The following is a 14328-nucleotide window of genomic DNA, read 5'->3' on the forward strand; positions in this document are numbered from 1 at the left end:
TCCTTCACGTGAGAAAGACAATTTGCAAAGACTCATTCTGTAATAAAATCTGCGCACTGCTGATCCAAGGAGGAAAGCACTGGGGAGACCAGTTGATGCGGGCTGTTCTAAAAATATCAGTTTGTGCTGTCATCTGGTGAGAGTATGTCATCCTGTAATCTTGGCATCTGCAGGGACAGCAAGTTTCTGCCTAATTATTGCTGCTGAATCACATGACAAAGCATGAGGTACTAAAAAATACATCTATATAAAACACCAACAGAAGAACATCCAAACCACAGGATCAGACCACTGTCCTGGCTTCAGCTGCTGTACAATCACAACACAAACCTGTGGAGGCAATTCTGGCTTTTACAGACCTTTGCCCTGGGTTAATAAAACCCCCAAACATAAACCCAGACTAAAAAAGTACCAAACCCAAAAAGCTCTACTCCCAGAACGAGTGAGCAATTCATTGTGTCAGCTCCTGCTTGCCTTCACACAGCAAAAGCCACATCATCCCTGCAAGCACAGGACTGGCCTCTGCGTGCAAGGGGCTTTGATGGGCTTCAGTGGGCCTGCATGGGACGCAGCCCCAGCGGGGTTTGCCCAATTTTCCCTTCTCCTCTTCCCCAGCAGCCACGAGCATGGAGTTTGGTCCTCTGCCACTGATGTGTGCTTGGTGACCGAGGAGCCTGCTCAGGGCAGGCCCTCCTTGGAGTTAAAGGGATCCCTGTTCCTCACAAAACACATTTTCTACATAGATATTTTTATTCAAAGACCAAACTTGGCATGTGTGGTGTTCAGCTAGTCACAAAACCACCTTTCAAAACTTGCACTGGTAGAAACAATACTTAAATGTTACAAGAACCACCACTTTAACCACTAACCCATTAGAAATGGAGCAGAAGAATTTGCTGCTCTTGAATTTCCTTTAGATATTTTTCAGGCAGCCAGCCCCAACTTGGGTCTGTGTAAGAAACCTGCCAGCCCTACCCCTAAAGACCTCATTTTTGATAGTAAGAGTGGCAAGCATGGTCCTGAGGTAGTCAGTGTCCTCGGGCAAGTCATCCACCAATTCTGATTTCTGCATTAAAGCTTTCATGGGCATAGGACTTCTGGTAAAAAACAAAAATCATCTTTTTTGTGGCATATTGTACAGAACTCTCTGACTCAAAACTCCATCAAAATGGAGATCTTTGACTAACTATTTTCACTTTTAAGATGGTGTTGTAAATACTAAGTCATCCTCAGACCTATTCATCTTTGGTATGAATTGTACCCAGAAACAGGTTGAACACCAATTAACAAATTGGCAAGTAGTTCAAGCTGATATAGACTAATGAAATAGCAACAGGCATTTTGCTAGGTTTCCTAAGATTTTTTTTAATCAGAGATGTTAATCATCAAATTGTGTGAACGTTACATGATGTTGCTATTTGCAGCACTCTACTGCTGCAGTAAGATGATGTGGCACCTATATGATACTAGGGGAAAATGAGTGACTTTAACTGATCTGTCAAGTATTCTACATGTAATTTTCAAACAAGTCAACGTGACTCCAGCACAGCTCTGTTACAGAGCCCAGAGGCATCCTGCTAAATGGCACATTGAAATCTCTCTCAGAAGATGCAGCTTAGATGAGTTTTTCAGATGGTGACACCAGCTCAAGAAGTTCCTGCCTTGCTTGTGCCAAGCCATTCCCCACCCGTGCCCAACCCTGCCAGCATCGATGGCACCCTGCACAGTGCCATTGTAAACTGGATCACTGAAACAATCCAGGTAAACAACCTCTTGGACGGGTTTTGATGCTGGAGAAAATGTTTGCCCAAGTGGTAATTGTTCACCAGCTCCTGTCCTTCCAAGCAGTAGCAAATGTCCTGAATAGTCTCCCCTGATGTTCTGTTTGGGACTACTCTTTGGCAAAAACCAAGTCCTTTTGGACTTGTCAGCTGAGAAGGACCACAGAGCAAAGTGCAGCGTTGTGAGAACCCCAGACTAGGAGAAGACCCAATAATTTCAAAATAAAAGGTATTCTAGAGACAGGTGAGGGAATAGTGATGTCTTTATTTATTGATAAACAAACTGAAATACCTAGGTGATGATTATCTGAGTGGGCAGAGGGCATTATCCAGTGCTCTTGAGAAGCAGGTAGAGATAGAGGAACAGAGGCCCTAGGCAGTGTAAGAGGAGAAAATTATGGCTGAGTGCATAAAGCAAGAGAAAAACATACTGATTTTTTCCTTTTCTTCTTGTAAGAGAAAAAAATCAAAACAAACCCAAATTCATTTATATGCCTCAATGAGAGCCCTCTGAAAGGCTGGGCATGGCCAGCCTCACGGGCACAGGCCAGCGTGGTGGGATTGGGTGGGGCTCTCTCCAGGGACCATGCATGGGCTTGTGTACAGCAAATGTGCAAAGCCACTAACTTGCAATGGTGGCACCTCCTGCAGGGGTTTTTTAATTCCCCAATGAAGAAATTGTAGTTGATTTTCTTCCAAAGTAAACCTCCCCCTATACCTACAGTATGTATAAATTAAATACCTGTGTATTTGCCTTCTTTCTTTTCTTCCTGAAAACTTACTCCAACGTTTCTCTTATTTTTCATAGAAAACACAGCACTCACTATTCCCAGGTATGCCAATAATCCACTGTAACTGCTTCTGCCTGCCTGCAAAACACACCTGGCTGCCCTTTTGAAACGGATTTAGCATGAGCAATCACCAGGCTGTTTTGCTGAAAGCGTTCCCCAGTCTTCGGAGCCTGTAAGATTCATTACTGGGGTCATGAACATTGCTGAGAGAAGATTTTAATTCAGGGGTTCCTATTGCTACAGCGGAGAAAGTAACGGAGAAGAGCAGTTCAGAACGATTGCATCTGATGTCATGCAAGGAGTCCCTATCAAAATATGAGATGCTCGTAGGGAGGCATACTCTCAAACAGCGCTGCTTAACAGATGAGGAAGGGTGCATGATGAACCACCTCAGCAGAAATCATCTGCACTTGCACCTGATACCAGAGGCACCCCACAGCAGCCGGTCCACTTGTCAGAGAGAGGGAGAAAGGCTTCCACAGATGACTGGACAGTAATCCACTGAGGAGAGCTGTCTCGTTAATAAATCTGTCCTCTGCAATGAGACTCCGCTCACACAGATGTGTCAGTTCCTTTATTCGGAGGGAGCAGCCTGAAAAGGATCACGGCAGCTATGCTTTCTGTGACTGCCAGAGGCCGGGATGAAGAGGCAGCAGTGAGCATCAGTGAAGAGGTGGGCTGGTGTGTCTCTGTGCTGCCTAGGCAAGTCCCCCTGCGGCGGCTTCTACCTACACATAGCAAATGAAGCTATGGAAGCAGAAGGCTGCCCTATTTGCCCGTGTCAAGCAAAACTGTCAATAACATCTATTTTTCAGGCCCCATTTGACAGATCGTACTGCTGGATGTTTCACAGCAATAAAGTTCCAAGAGCCTTTTTTTTTACATCATGCAAAGAAGGTTTTTAAATCCAAATAGAGGAAGAGAGAACTGGTCAGAAAGCATGACTTTCTGCAAATTTTTGCATCCTGGTTCTCAAGACAATTTTCTTTTTTCTCCCTTTCCTTTCCTGAATTCTCCATCACTGGAACTAAAGAAAACCCAAAATTCAGCTGTGGCACTTGACTTGCCAAGTTGCCATCTCACACAGCGTCAGCAGGACATGGTGTCCTCTACAGTCCAGCTCTGCAGCCCGTCTCCTGGCCGTGCACTGCAACACTCTCGCTTTGAGTGAGATGTGCAAGAACCAGAGGAAATCCTTCTACTGAAACAGAAAGGACTCTGCAAACCAACCACTCCATCAGAGCACAGCAACTTTGCAGATCGACTGAGAGGAGAATGACTGGGCAGTCTTGTTCTCCCTCACAGACAGCAGATCACAGCACATGTCTCCTGAGGTCCTCCGTACACACAGGAAACAGGAAAGCATTCAGAAGGTTCACCACTGCTGCTCACCTACCACAAAGCTTCCCCTTGAACATCTAACTGTGAAGCAGTGCCCGAAAACACAATTAAAGATGAAAGGGGCAAATTATGCATTGTAAAGTCAAATGACACCAACTCCTTCTTTCCATCCTTCATCTGGAAAATAAGAAAGCTGGAAGTAAGCTGCAAACTGAATGAATGCCTTGTATAACTTCACCACTGAGATACCCTACATACTATTTTGAAGTTAATAGAACACTTTCAATAATTTATAGCTAACTTTTTATCCTACTGTATTTTGAAATCTACTCCCTTATACTAATAAATAAACAAAGGAGAAAGGGTACTTTGTGTGGCACCTGTCCTATGAGTCAGGAAGTATGTACATGTGAGCAGGCAGAGGTATGGGCAGGAGCCTGTAGAATCATAGAAGGATGACAGAAACAATGTTTACAAGTTCAAATGCCCCCAGCCGTGGAAAATAAGCAATGGAAAAGAATGGATCAATCTTGAAAAAAAATTAATCTGAGGAGGCTAATATTTAAAAAGCATCTATGCCAGAACCCAAACCTAGAGATATTCTCTTGCTGGAGTACAAAAGAAAATTACATCTACCCCCCTCAGTGGGGAAGAAGTGCAACAATTTTTGCTTACTTAAAACATTAAATCCAGGACATTCCTGAGACCAGGATCTCACCTTTGCTATTCCAATATATAATTTCTCCATTTGCTACTTTTTTTTCCCCCAAGAAGTACAATTTAAACAAACAAACAAACAAACAACTTTGCTAGCGTTGCTCTACCACAGCAGCAGTACAACTCTGATTCTGTCTAGATCTGTCCCACACACCCAACCTGCAGTGAGTACACCGATCTTGCAAAGACACTCATCTTCCTCCCCTGCAGCAACACTGCTGCACTGACTCTGCTGCAGAGCCCCTCGCCCCATCCCTGTGTAACACAGCTTGGCTACATCTGGCATTGGCTGCAAGAAAGAATCCATCTGTTGCGACTTCAAAGGAGATGAGTTAGAGCTCTGTGATTCCTAAAACCCACAAATATTCCACCTTGGTTTGTCTGATTTGTCATTAACATTTCTCATGCCTAAATTAAGAAGGACGCTAAGCATCAGATGCGTCCTGACAGTGTTGCAGTTGAACAGCTTTTACAGCTTAGCCTCGTTTCCCTCCACATCTCCACGTTTCTTGGTCGTGCCTGTTGCATACAAACACAGAGCAAGCCATCACAAGCCAAATTAATATTATTAGTGTGCACTAACTATTAAAGGTTTTGTGCAAACTGCAATAAAACTAAGGAACCAATTATTTTACCACATCTATGGGGCACTGACCTGTTTGCCCATTTTCCCTGCTCTCAAAGATCCTTCAGCCTGGCACCCAACTCTGTGATGAAGCCTGTTTAGCACCAGTGAAGTTCCCCACATTCAGACTGACAACATTCTGAGCTGAGATGAGGGAATCAAAGTTAAAATCCAGCCCATCGGCATCCATGAGTTCACTGCGGATAATGGACTCCATGTCACACTCCAGGCTCCCATTGAAAATATCCAGGTCCAAGTCACTTGGGAATTTCTCATGTCCCATGACCGGGAGGTTCACACTAGAAGAGTACAAAGAGGAGCCTGACAGCGGGTCAGAAAGTGTTTGCATAGACTGATTGACAGGTGACTGCTGATGTTTGGTGGATCCCAAGCTGTTGGAGTCACTTAAGCCTATGTTACTGATGGAATTGGACAAGGCACGGCTGCCACTAAGAGAGGAGTTATGGGACTGGTGCTGGTGATGTGACAGGTTCTGATTGACCAGACCACCCTGGCTGGACTGTGCAGCAAACGACATCATAGGGTCGTTGCGGAGCATTATATTTCTGCGGGAATTCTGGGCAGACACAGCTGTGCTGGCTTGTGACATGAGTGGGTCAGACTGTGTCATCATGACATCGCTGTGACTAAGTGCATCAGAGGCAAGAAGATCCTGCAGCGTCTGGTTGTTGTAATGAGAAATGGAAGAGAAGGTGGCCTGTTTGTTCTCCTGAATTGTCTGCATGGGCGACTGGCGGAGGGAATTCAGGGACGACGGCCCGAACACAGCGTTGTTGAAACTACTTGACGGGGAACCCAGCCCTGAACCTTTGGAACCATAAGGAAAACTGGAGCTTCTCTGCATAATCCCTCCTGTGGGTGACTGCTGGGAGGGAGGGAGTGTTATATTGTCCAAGAGATCATCCATGAGGTTATCTGTCAGTCCGTCATTCAAGTTCATTGTCCCAGCCATATCAGTCAACCTAGGCAACTCCACAGTACATGGTTTGTTTACCGATGGGGACAAGCTCGATGGACTACTGTACAGCATGGGAGAAAGTGGAGCATCGTCATCTTGAACATCATCTAGTTCAGTGCTTGCCAATATTGGTGACAAGCGGCCACTGATCGTACTGGCATTTGAATTTGTACGGGAGCGAAAATCTGTCCATGCATCCAGCTCGTCACTGCTGCGGGATGTGGGACTCCCTGGCCACTTGGAGAGCTGAGAAGGGCTGTCCTCGCTTGTTTCCTGGGCCGTCTGCAGGGCTGCCTTTTTCTTAGCCGCCCGCCCTCTGCTCTTGGTGTACTTGTTGCTGTTGTCCATGGACACAGCACGTCTCCGGGGTGCCTTGCCGCCTTTTCCACCATCTGGATTGATCATCCACCAAGAGCTTTTCCCAGTGCCTTCATTCTGCACCCTCACGAATCGGCTGTGGAGTGACAAGTTGTGCCGGATCGAATTCTGCGGGAAAGGAACAAAAGAAAACATCAAGACCAGCACCCCACTTCTTTTATGACTCAAATCTCAATCATTAAACCAACATCCCCTGAAAAAAGCAACATGAATGAAAGCATTGGACCCTTCTGGATATCTCCATCGACTTCTAGAGTGCTGCATACAGGAGGACTGGAGTGTGACTGTGGCATGCCAGCATGCTGCCGTAAAGCACTCCCCGAGCCTGAACTAGCTGTGCATTCCTGGTGCCCACCTCTACACCCCTAAAAACTGCATCCTAAGGAAAAGAGTGTGACACAGCTCTATTCCTGCCAGCACGGAGCTAGATGATTCTCCCTTGCTTTTGACTCAGGACAAACTTCTATGCTATCAGTAATCTTGCCATAAGTTCCTTGAAATAAAAACTGAAAAGGCACAGCAAAAATCTGGCTGGAGGGGTAGTCACACTCATCACAGCCTCTGCAAATGTCTTTTTAATTCTTCATGGGCACATGTGCTGTATACTTGTTATAATAATTCTTGAGTAAACTGCAAGTGCTGTTGCTCCTCTCCCACAGGCACTCTGTGATGACTAAGACATACTTTGTCTCTTGATTAGAGGCACCAGAATTATGCCCGTACTTCAGTAGCTGGCCAGCTGTCCCCTCACTATAGTATCCTCACAGTCTTCAAAACATGATGTGACACAGTATGCAACGATATCCCTGTTCCTGTAAGCTGCTGGATACAGAGTTGTATAAAGCTGCTGTACACAGTCAGATATTCCACGCTGTACAGGATGCTACAAAATACAGTACTCTCCGAGGAGCCTGCATACAGTCTGCTCTTGCATTCTACCTGCTTGCACTAGTCAGTAACATCTACCATTCAAAAATCACATTGCCTCAAACCAATTATAATCACCTCAGAATGAGAAAGGTGAGAAAACCAGTCCACAGTACCCCTAGTGAAATGGCACCAGATTTAAACCAAAATAACTGAAAATCCCACTTCACGCATCCTGCTGATCTTGTGCTTAAAATATGGATCACAGAAAGGGAAAGCAAATAATATTTGTTAGTGTGAATGCTTTCAGTTTTGGTAAACAAACTTTTTTTCCAATGAGGAAGTAAAAAGATTTTTGGAGCTATCCCACATTCCTTTGAAAAATGCCTTGTGCTATTCCTCCAAGTTTAAAGAGCTGCAGAGCTCTTTTTTGTTAAATTTGGGCACTTACCAGCTATACCTATGAAAAGGATAAAATCACATTTGTCCTATCAACATTCTTTAAAAACACAAACAGGACCATAGCATCATCAAACTATCCAGGAAAAGTGTCCTTCATTTACAAAACTCTGAAGAAATTCCAGATTTAAATGGGCAAAGAATGAATCAATCAACAAATCATTCACAAGTGCTTCAACATTTGCATCCTTAGGATAAATGGATGCTTGACATAAGTAAACTGGAGACATATTTGATGTACACAGAAATACAGTCTAGCATTTTTAAAAATAATTCTTTTCAGTACAAAATGCCTTTTTTCCCCCCACTGTTGAGTGTTGTGGTTTTTGTCAGAGTGTGAAATGCAAAACACGCCTGAAGTTCTTCTCACATGCAGACAACAGACGTGGTTGTGATTATCACTTAATGAAAAGAGAAATCATATGGACCATGGTTCAAAACAGCAACTGTTATGTTTTAAACAATTTACTCGAAGCAGCAGATCAGACTCTGCTGACATGCTCAAGAGAAGTTTGGGTCAGTGCCTCAGCTATAAACTTGACAATTTCTGCGGTACTATCATCCCATCAGAATATGGTGGATTGAGTCACACCATAATAGCTCTTCAGTCTAAAGAAGGAAAGAGCTTTTTATTGTTTAACTGATGACATTTTAACTATATTTTGAGTCTGGCAACAGTCTAACTTCTAATAACTAGGCATCATTGCTTACTTCCTCAGGTTTCTCCCTGTAAAACTGGCTGAAGAACTGTTTTTGTTTCTTTTTTTTAAATAACCTTTGTTGATATTCCAGCTTGGACTGCATCAATGCAGGTAGCTCTCACATTCATTCCCCGTAACTTTCATGGACAAACATATGTGAAAACATCTGCGTGTGGATCTCTTCTCAGAAAGAGCTGCCAGCAGGATGAGGACAATCAGAGCTAGACCACCACACCGAGCCATATAAGAGCAATACAAACCATGCCATTCCCCATCTAAAAATGCTGGGTATAAGAATACACGGTATCGTGATTCTTGCTAATGAAAAATAAATCTAAGAAAACACAGAAAAGAAACACCCAAGGTGGCGTACACAGTGTGCCACACACAGCTTCAGATATAAAAACATTCAGCCAAAATGCCAGCAGCTAACAGTTTTCAGCCTGTAGTATTCTCATAAAAGAGCTTATTTCTGATGGTGGTATCCATAGTATGAAACTATTTGGCCTAAAACCATGAAAAATCCTAAATTGTAAAATTGTGAGACTGAGGCACCTCTCAGGGTGAGGACTCCTGCATGTGTGGATACGTATGTGCACATGTGTAATTTTCTTCTTATTATATCTTTTTGCTCAGTGTTGGTTTCACACAAGTAATAAAAGAATGTAATAATCCTTTTGCATTGAAAATTGGTGGTTATAAAAAATCCAAGCAGTTTGTTTTCCTTTACATTAAGCACTATGCCACTTACACTCCTGCTTCTGTTTTTCTTTGCTTTTCTTCTGTAGGAAGATTGTTTTCTTAAGCATAATTATGGGCCAATTTATTTTTGTGTACCCCATATCCACCCTCTGCTCAAACACTGCCTTAGAACCCACTTCTTTCACGTAGCCTCCCCCGCTAACCTCTTCAGCAACAGTATCTTGAGTTTCTTGGTTTTTCCTTCTGTTGGATGCTCTGCCAAATCAAATTAAGGCTGGATCCTATTATCCGTTCACATGCAAGTTTTGCTACAGAAGTCACAAGGATTGACAACTCACATCAGTAAAGGCTGTTGCACTGTGCTACCAGGCTGCAATCTGGATGGAAATAACTGTATTTTCTACCTGTTTTCTGAGCTGTCAAAAAATATTCCTATCTGCTTAAATTATAGGAAAATATCTTGGGACAATCACTGCTCACAAGCATGTGCACTACTAGTATATGACCATGCAACAAACCACAAAGGAGGTGAGGAAGCAAAGAAAATACAGTTCATCATTTGAAGCCACTGCTGATGAAAATAATAGGGATATGTCTTTGACTTATGTGGGAGATGAATTAGGCCATGATGATGGAAACATAACACATTTTTCCATGCCCAAATGCAATGAGAAACTTTAAAAGATCTATAAAGGAACTTCCATCATCTGTCCTGGAGACCATATGTATATGGGATAGATGCTAGCCAGGCTGCAGACAGCTCAGATACCACCGATGGGTACAACATATGGACTGTACATAAGCAGAGCCGAAAAGAAATATGATGAGCTCCTCCCTTTATTAGTGTTACTATTTATACTGGTCTTGAAGAATGCCATTCGCTCTGCGAGGTTCCTGCAGATAACATCAAGAGCATCATATACTGCCCTGAGGCCAAACAGCTGGGTCCCAGTCCCCTTCAAAAGTGGTCTTGCAGGGAAGAGGGACTGTCCATGGAGACAAGGAAGTTGCAGGGCGAAGGAACACACATGAGGCAGGGCAGAACTGGTGCAAGCAGAGAGTGGTGCAGTGCCACAGACAAGTGGGGCTGCTGTCCTACCTTGGCTTAGGCTGATGGCACCAGAAGAAGGGGTGAGCTGGGTGCCCACAGTAGCCAGGGCAGCAACATGAGGGGTTACAGCACTTTCCCCAAACTCAAGGCCACAGTCTCAGCTTTAATAAATGTTGATCCACTGCACCGCATTTTATTCAGTTAATACTCCTCGAGGGATTCAGCCACATTTTGCTACCCAAAAAAGCCCCCAGAGATCAGCTACCATGTCCTACCATGTGTCTCTCTCGATATTTTGGTAAGACCACAAATGGGTAAGCTGACAGAGAGGACACTCAAACATTTCCAAAGTGCCCTATCCTTCATTTGATACAAAGAACTGAACCAGTCTCCCAGGGAGGCTAGGACTGCATGTTATTTCAACACTCAGACCCGGTCAGGCAACAGCAGCAAATGCTTGAGCCTTTAAAATGGAGAAAATTCCCCCTCTCTGTGCCTGTTCCAGCCTCTTCCAAGCCATGTTTACCTTGTGGAGTCCGTCCACTAACTCAGACACCAGCTGCAAGTGCTTCCACTGCAGTACAGAGTCCTTTTTGTCTGGAAGCAACATGTGGTATCAATTTATCATCCTCAACAACGCAACAAGGAATCCACTCACTTTAAAAATAAAATGAGAGTTGTGTAACTTGACTCTTAGAAGTCCCCGCCCTTTTTTTTTTTTTTTTTATAAAAAAGCCAACTAAAGACTAGTAAGATGAGGTGCAGCTGGTGGCTGCCGAGTCCAAGTTACACACTGGTCTGTTTTTCTTTCAGTGTTTTGTAGTTAGTGGCAAATTTGTTATTTCAGATATGGGCTCCTAAACTGTAAATTTAGGGCTACAAATCAAAAGCAGTTCTTTAACATGGTGGGATACTAGGACATGGTGGGAGAAAAACGAACACTATTTGCAGATCCATAAATGCTAATAATGCTCACGTGGGAGAATCAGACTTTATTTTATACTGTATTAACATATTTAGTGTTTTAATTTTCCCGTATGAAATTTTCTGGCAGCCACACAGTAGAGAAAGGCATCAGATCTAATACTACTGAAAAGAAGCCATGAAAATAACTCCAGCTTATCAGACTCTAGCTGACCAGAGGGAGTCTGTCTTCTCCATGGCTCTGCTTGCTCACTTGAATTTCAGTTTCCAGCTTCCTGAAAATGTTGTCACGCAAATCTCCTTTGGGACGAACACCCTTACAGATGGCTTCCACCAAAAATTATTTCTTTAAGAAAAGCAAAATGAAACAAACAACTTCTTTTTTGCATTTGTTTGTTGTTGAAACTGGAGTTTGTGAATAATTCAACACATTTTGCCCACCTGTCCATACCAACGTCTGTGCCTTCTTCAGAAGTAACTCAAAACTTGCTTCAAACCAGTTTTTGTAGATTCCGAGAATATGCTGAGTTGGAAGCGATCCATCAGGATCATCAAGTCCAACTCCTGGCCCTGCACAGGACACCCCAAGAATCACACCATGCGCCTGAGAAGGTTATCCAAATGCTTCTTGAACTAAGAAAGGCTTGGTGCTGTGACCGCTTCCCTAGGGAACCTGTTCCAGGGCTCAACCACCCTCTGGCTGAAAAACTTTTTCCTGACATCCAACCTAAACCTCCCTGACTCAGCCTCATGCCAGTTCCTGTCACTGGTCACCACAGAGAAGAGATCAGTATCTGTCCCTCCACTTCCCCTCATGAAGATGTTGAAGACAACAATGAGGTCTCAGTCTCCTCTTCTCCAGGCTGAACAGACCAAGTGACCTCAGCCGCTCCTCATACGGCTTCCCCTCAAGGCCCTTCACCATGTTTGTTGTCCTCCTTTGGATGCTCTCTAATAGCTTAATATCTTTCTTATATTGTGGAGCCCAAAACTGCACACAATATTCAAGGTGAGGCAGCACCACTGCCGAGCAGAGCGGGACAGTCACATTTTACATGCTTTACATTTTATTTGCTTTAAAGTCCTCAAGGAGATTCAACTACAAGTAAACAAGAAAACAGATGCAGTGGCTTCAAAATTATAAATAATGAAGTTACCAATTGTGTGCACGTATGTAGAAATTCCTGGTGAAAGGGACTGGCAAGCCTAGGCAAGTCAATCTTTAGGACATATCAGTCTATTGGTTCCATACAGTCCCTTTCTGCCTAGCTCTGTAAGGCTGCAGTGCTGCTCTGCTCAAGGAACTTTGAAATCCCAAACCCAAAGATGTCTCAGAATTTCTTCCTCTTTTCCCTGAGTCTTTGCAAACCAGAAAAATGTATATAATTTAAAAAAGGAGTGAGGACACTCCACAGATGCAGAAAAAGCAAGAACTAAAACATAAAGAGAGCTCTCCTACAATATCTATCCAGCCATGTTGTACTGATATACATCTTTTTCCATATTAAACCAAGCATTATGTATTCCAGATTGTTATATTTTCCCTAAATTATGGAAGTTGCAGGAAGAAAAAAAGTATTAAGAAAATTACACACAGAAGGAGAAATATTTTCTGACACTCAAGTGGTTCTGATGCTTCATGTTTGGTATCATCTACAAGTTCCTAAGGCAGTTCCCAAAAATCCCACCAGATGTTCAGCAGAAGGAGGTGGCGAGAGTGCACCAGAGTCCCACAGGGTACCTCCCTTCACACCCAGCTGGCAAAGGCCACTGCCCTCACAGTCCTGGAAAGGATATCTGGGATGACACAGGTTCAGCCCTACACAGGCATGCCCTCCTGCAGTAAAAGGGAAAAAAAATCTCACAGATTTAGGGGGAGAAAGTCAGCTCAGCATCTGAAAGGTGGCTCTGTGGTTCCCCCTCCTCATCCTTTTTTCAAAGGATTTTTCTGATCTTGGTGGTAGGGGAAGAGCTAGAAGTGGCCTCCATTGTAATCAGGCCTCTGCCTGCATCTCTGCCCGTCATCCCCCACCCCAGAAGAGTAGAGTCTTCAGGGATTTAAGCTCCTTGGGAGAACATTAAATCCAGCAATGATTTATCCTCTGAAATGTGCTGGCTCAGATAGGAGAGCAGAACACAGATCTGCCTCCATCCTGTGCCAAATTACAACAGGGGAGGGTGATTAGCAGAGGAAAAACAAACCCTCCCTGACTTGCACATTGCACTTCCCACCACCCCAGCCGCGCTGGCCACAAGGGCAGGCAACAAGCGACCTGCTCGGCTCGCCAAGGAGGCTTATGTCCTCCTTTTTGAACACGAAATCATCTCAAAGCATGGGAATTGAGTCACAATTGAAAACTTTTCCTAAAAAAAATAAAAAAAAATAAAAAAAAAAATAGAAAAAAAAAAAACTTCTAGCTAAAACAACCGCTCCCTCACTCTTTGCAAACAGTGATATTGCAAATCACTACACTGACGTAAATAAAACCTAGCTGAAAATATACACTGCCTGGAAATTGCCTCAGAGCATCATGCTTCCAGTTAGCAGAAAAATCTCCAGATATTTTACAGTCAGACATGATCTGACCACATGAGGACTCTAATAAATAACATTTGTTTTGCTGTGAGTAGAGCATGCCAGTTGTCGTTTATTTTTTTCCACTGGGTGTTGGGAGACAGGAAGCAGAGAGTGAGGAAAATGCTGATACTTTAACTAATGCAGCTGCAGAGCAAGAACAAGGTCAGGCTCTCCAGCAACTCCTCCAAGTGTCAGGAGCCATGTACCCTGGCATTCTTTGCCACAGGAAACCTCCTAAAGAATTAAGTGTTAGCATCTGCATGCTATAGCGATGCTTTTCCACATTAAAATAGGATTTGGGAATCAGGAGGAAGACACTGTCATTGAGAGGTTGTTAGGGCACCTTGTGAAAGAGCCACCTTTCTCACTCCCTTCCACCCGCTTCATATCACAGTTGCCCAAAATTCAACACAATTGATTTCAATCAAGGGATT

At 43.7% G+C, this 14328-nt stretch overlaps 1 protein-coding gene across 4 annotated transcripts in view; it reads right to left on the bottom strand.

The window, feature by feature from the left end:
* FOXO3 (forkhead box O3) overlaps positions 1–14328 on the bottom strand; it is a 95177-nt gene that overhangs the window by 10057 nt on the left and 70792 nt on the right. For all 4 annotated transcript variants that reach the window (XM_064649809.1, XM_064649807.1, XM_064649806.1 and 1 more), the window contains one exon: positions 5286–6720. In XM_064649809.1, coding sequence (XP_064505879.1) covers positions 5320–6639 — 1320 coding nt within the window. In that variant the 5' untranslated portion in view covers positions 6640–6720 and the 3' untranslated portion in view covers positions 5286–5319. The remainder of the gene's footprint in view (positions 1–5285; positions 6721–14328) is intronic.

This window comes from Pseudopipra pipra, chromosome 3, assembly GCF_036250125.1.
Source record: "Pseudopipra pipra isolate bDixPip1 chromosome 3, bDixPip1.hap1, whole genome shotgun sequence".
NCBI classification, from domain to species: domain Eukaryota; kingdom Metazoa; phylum Chordata; class Aves; order Passeriformes; family Pipridae; genus Pseudopipra; species Pseudopipra pipra.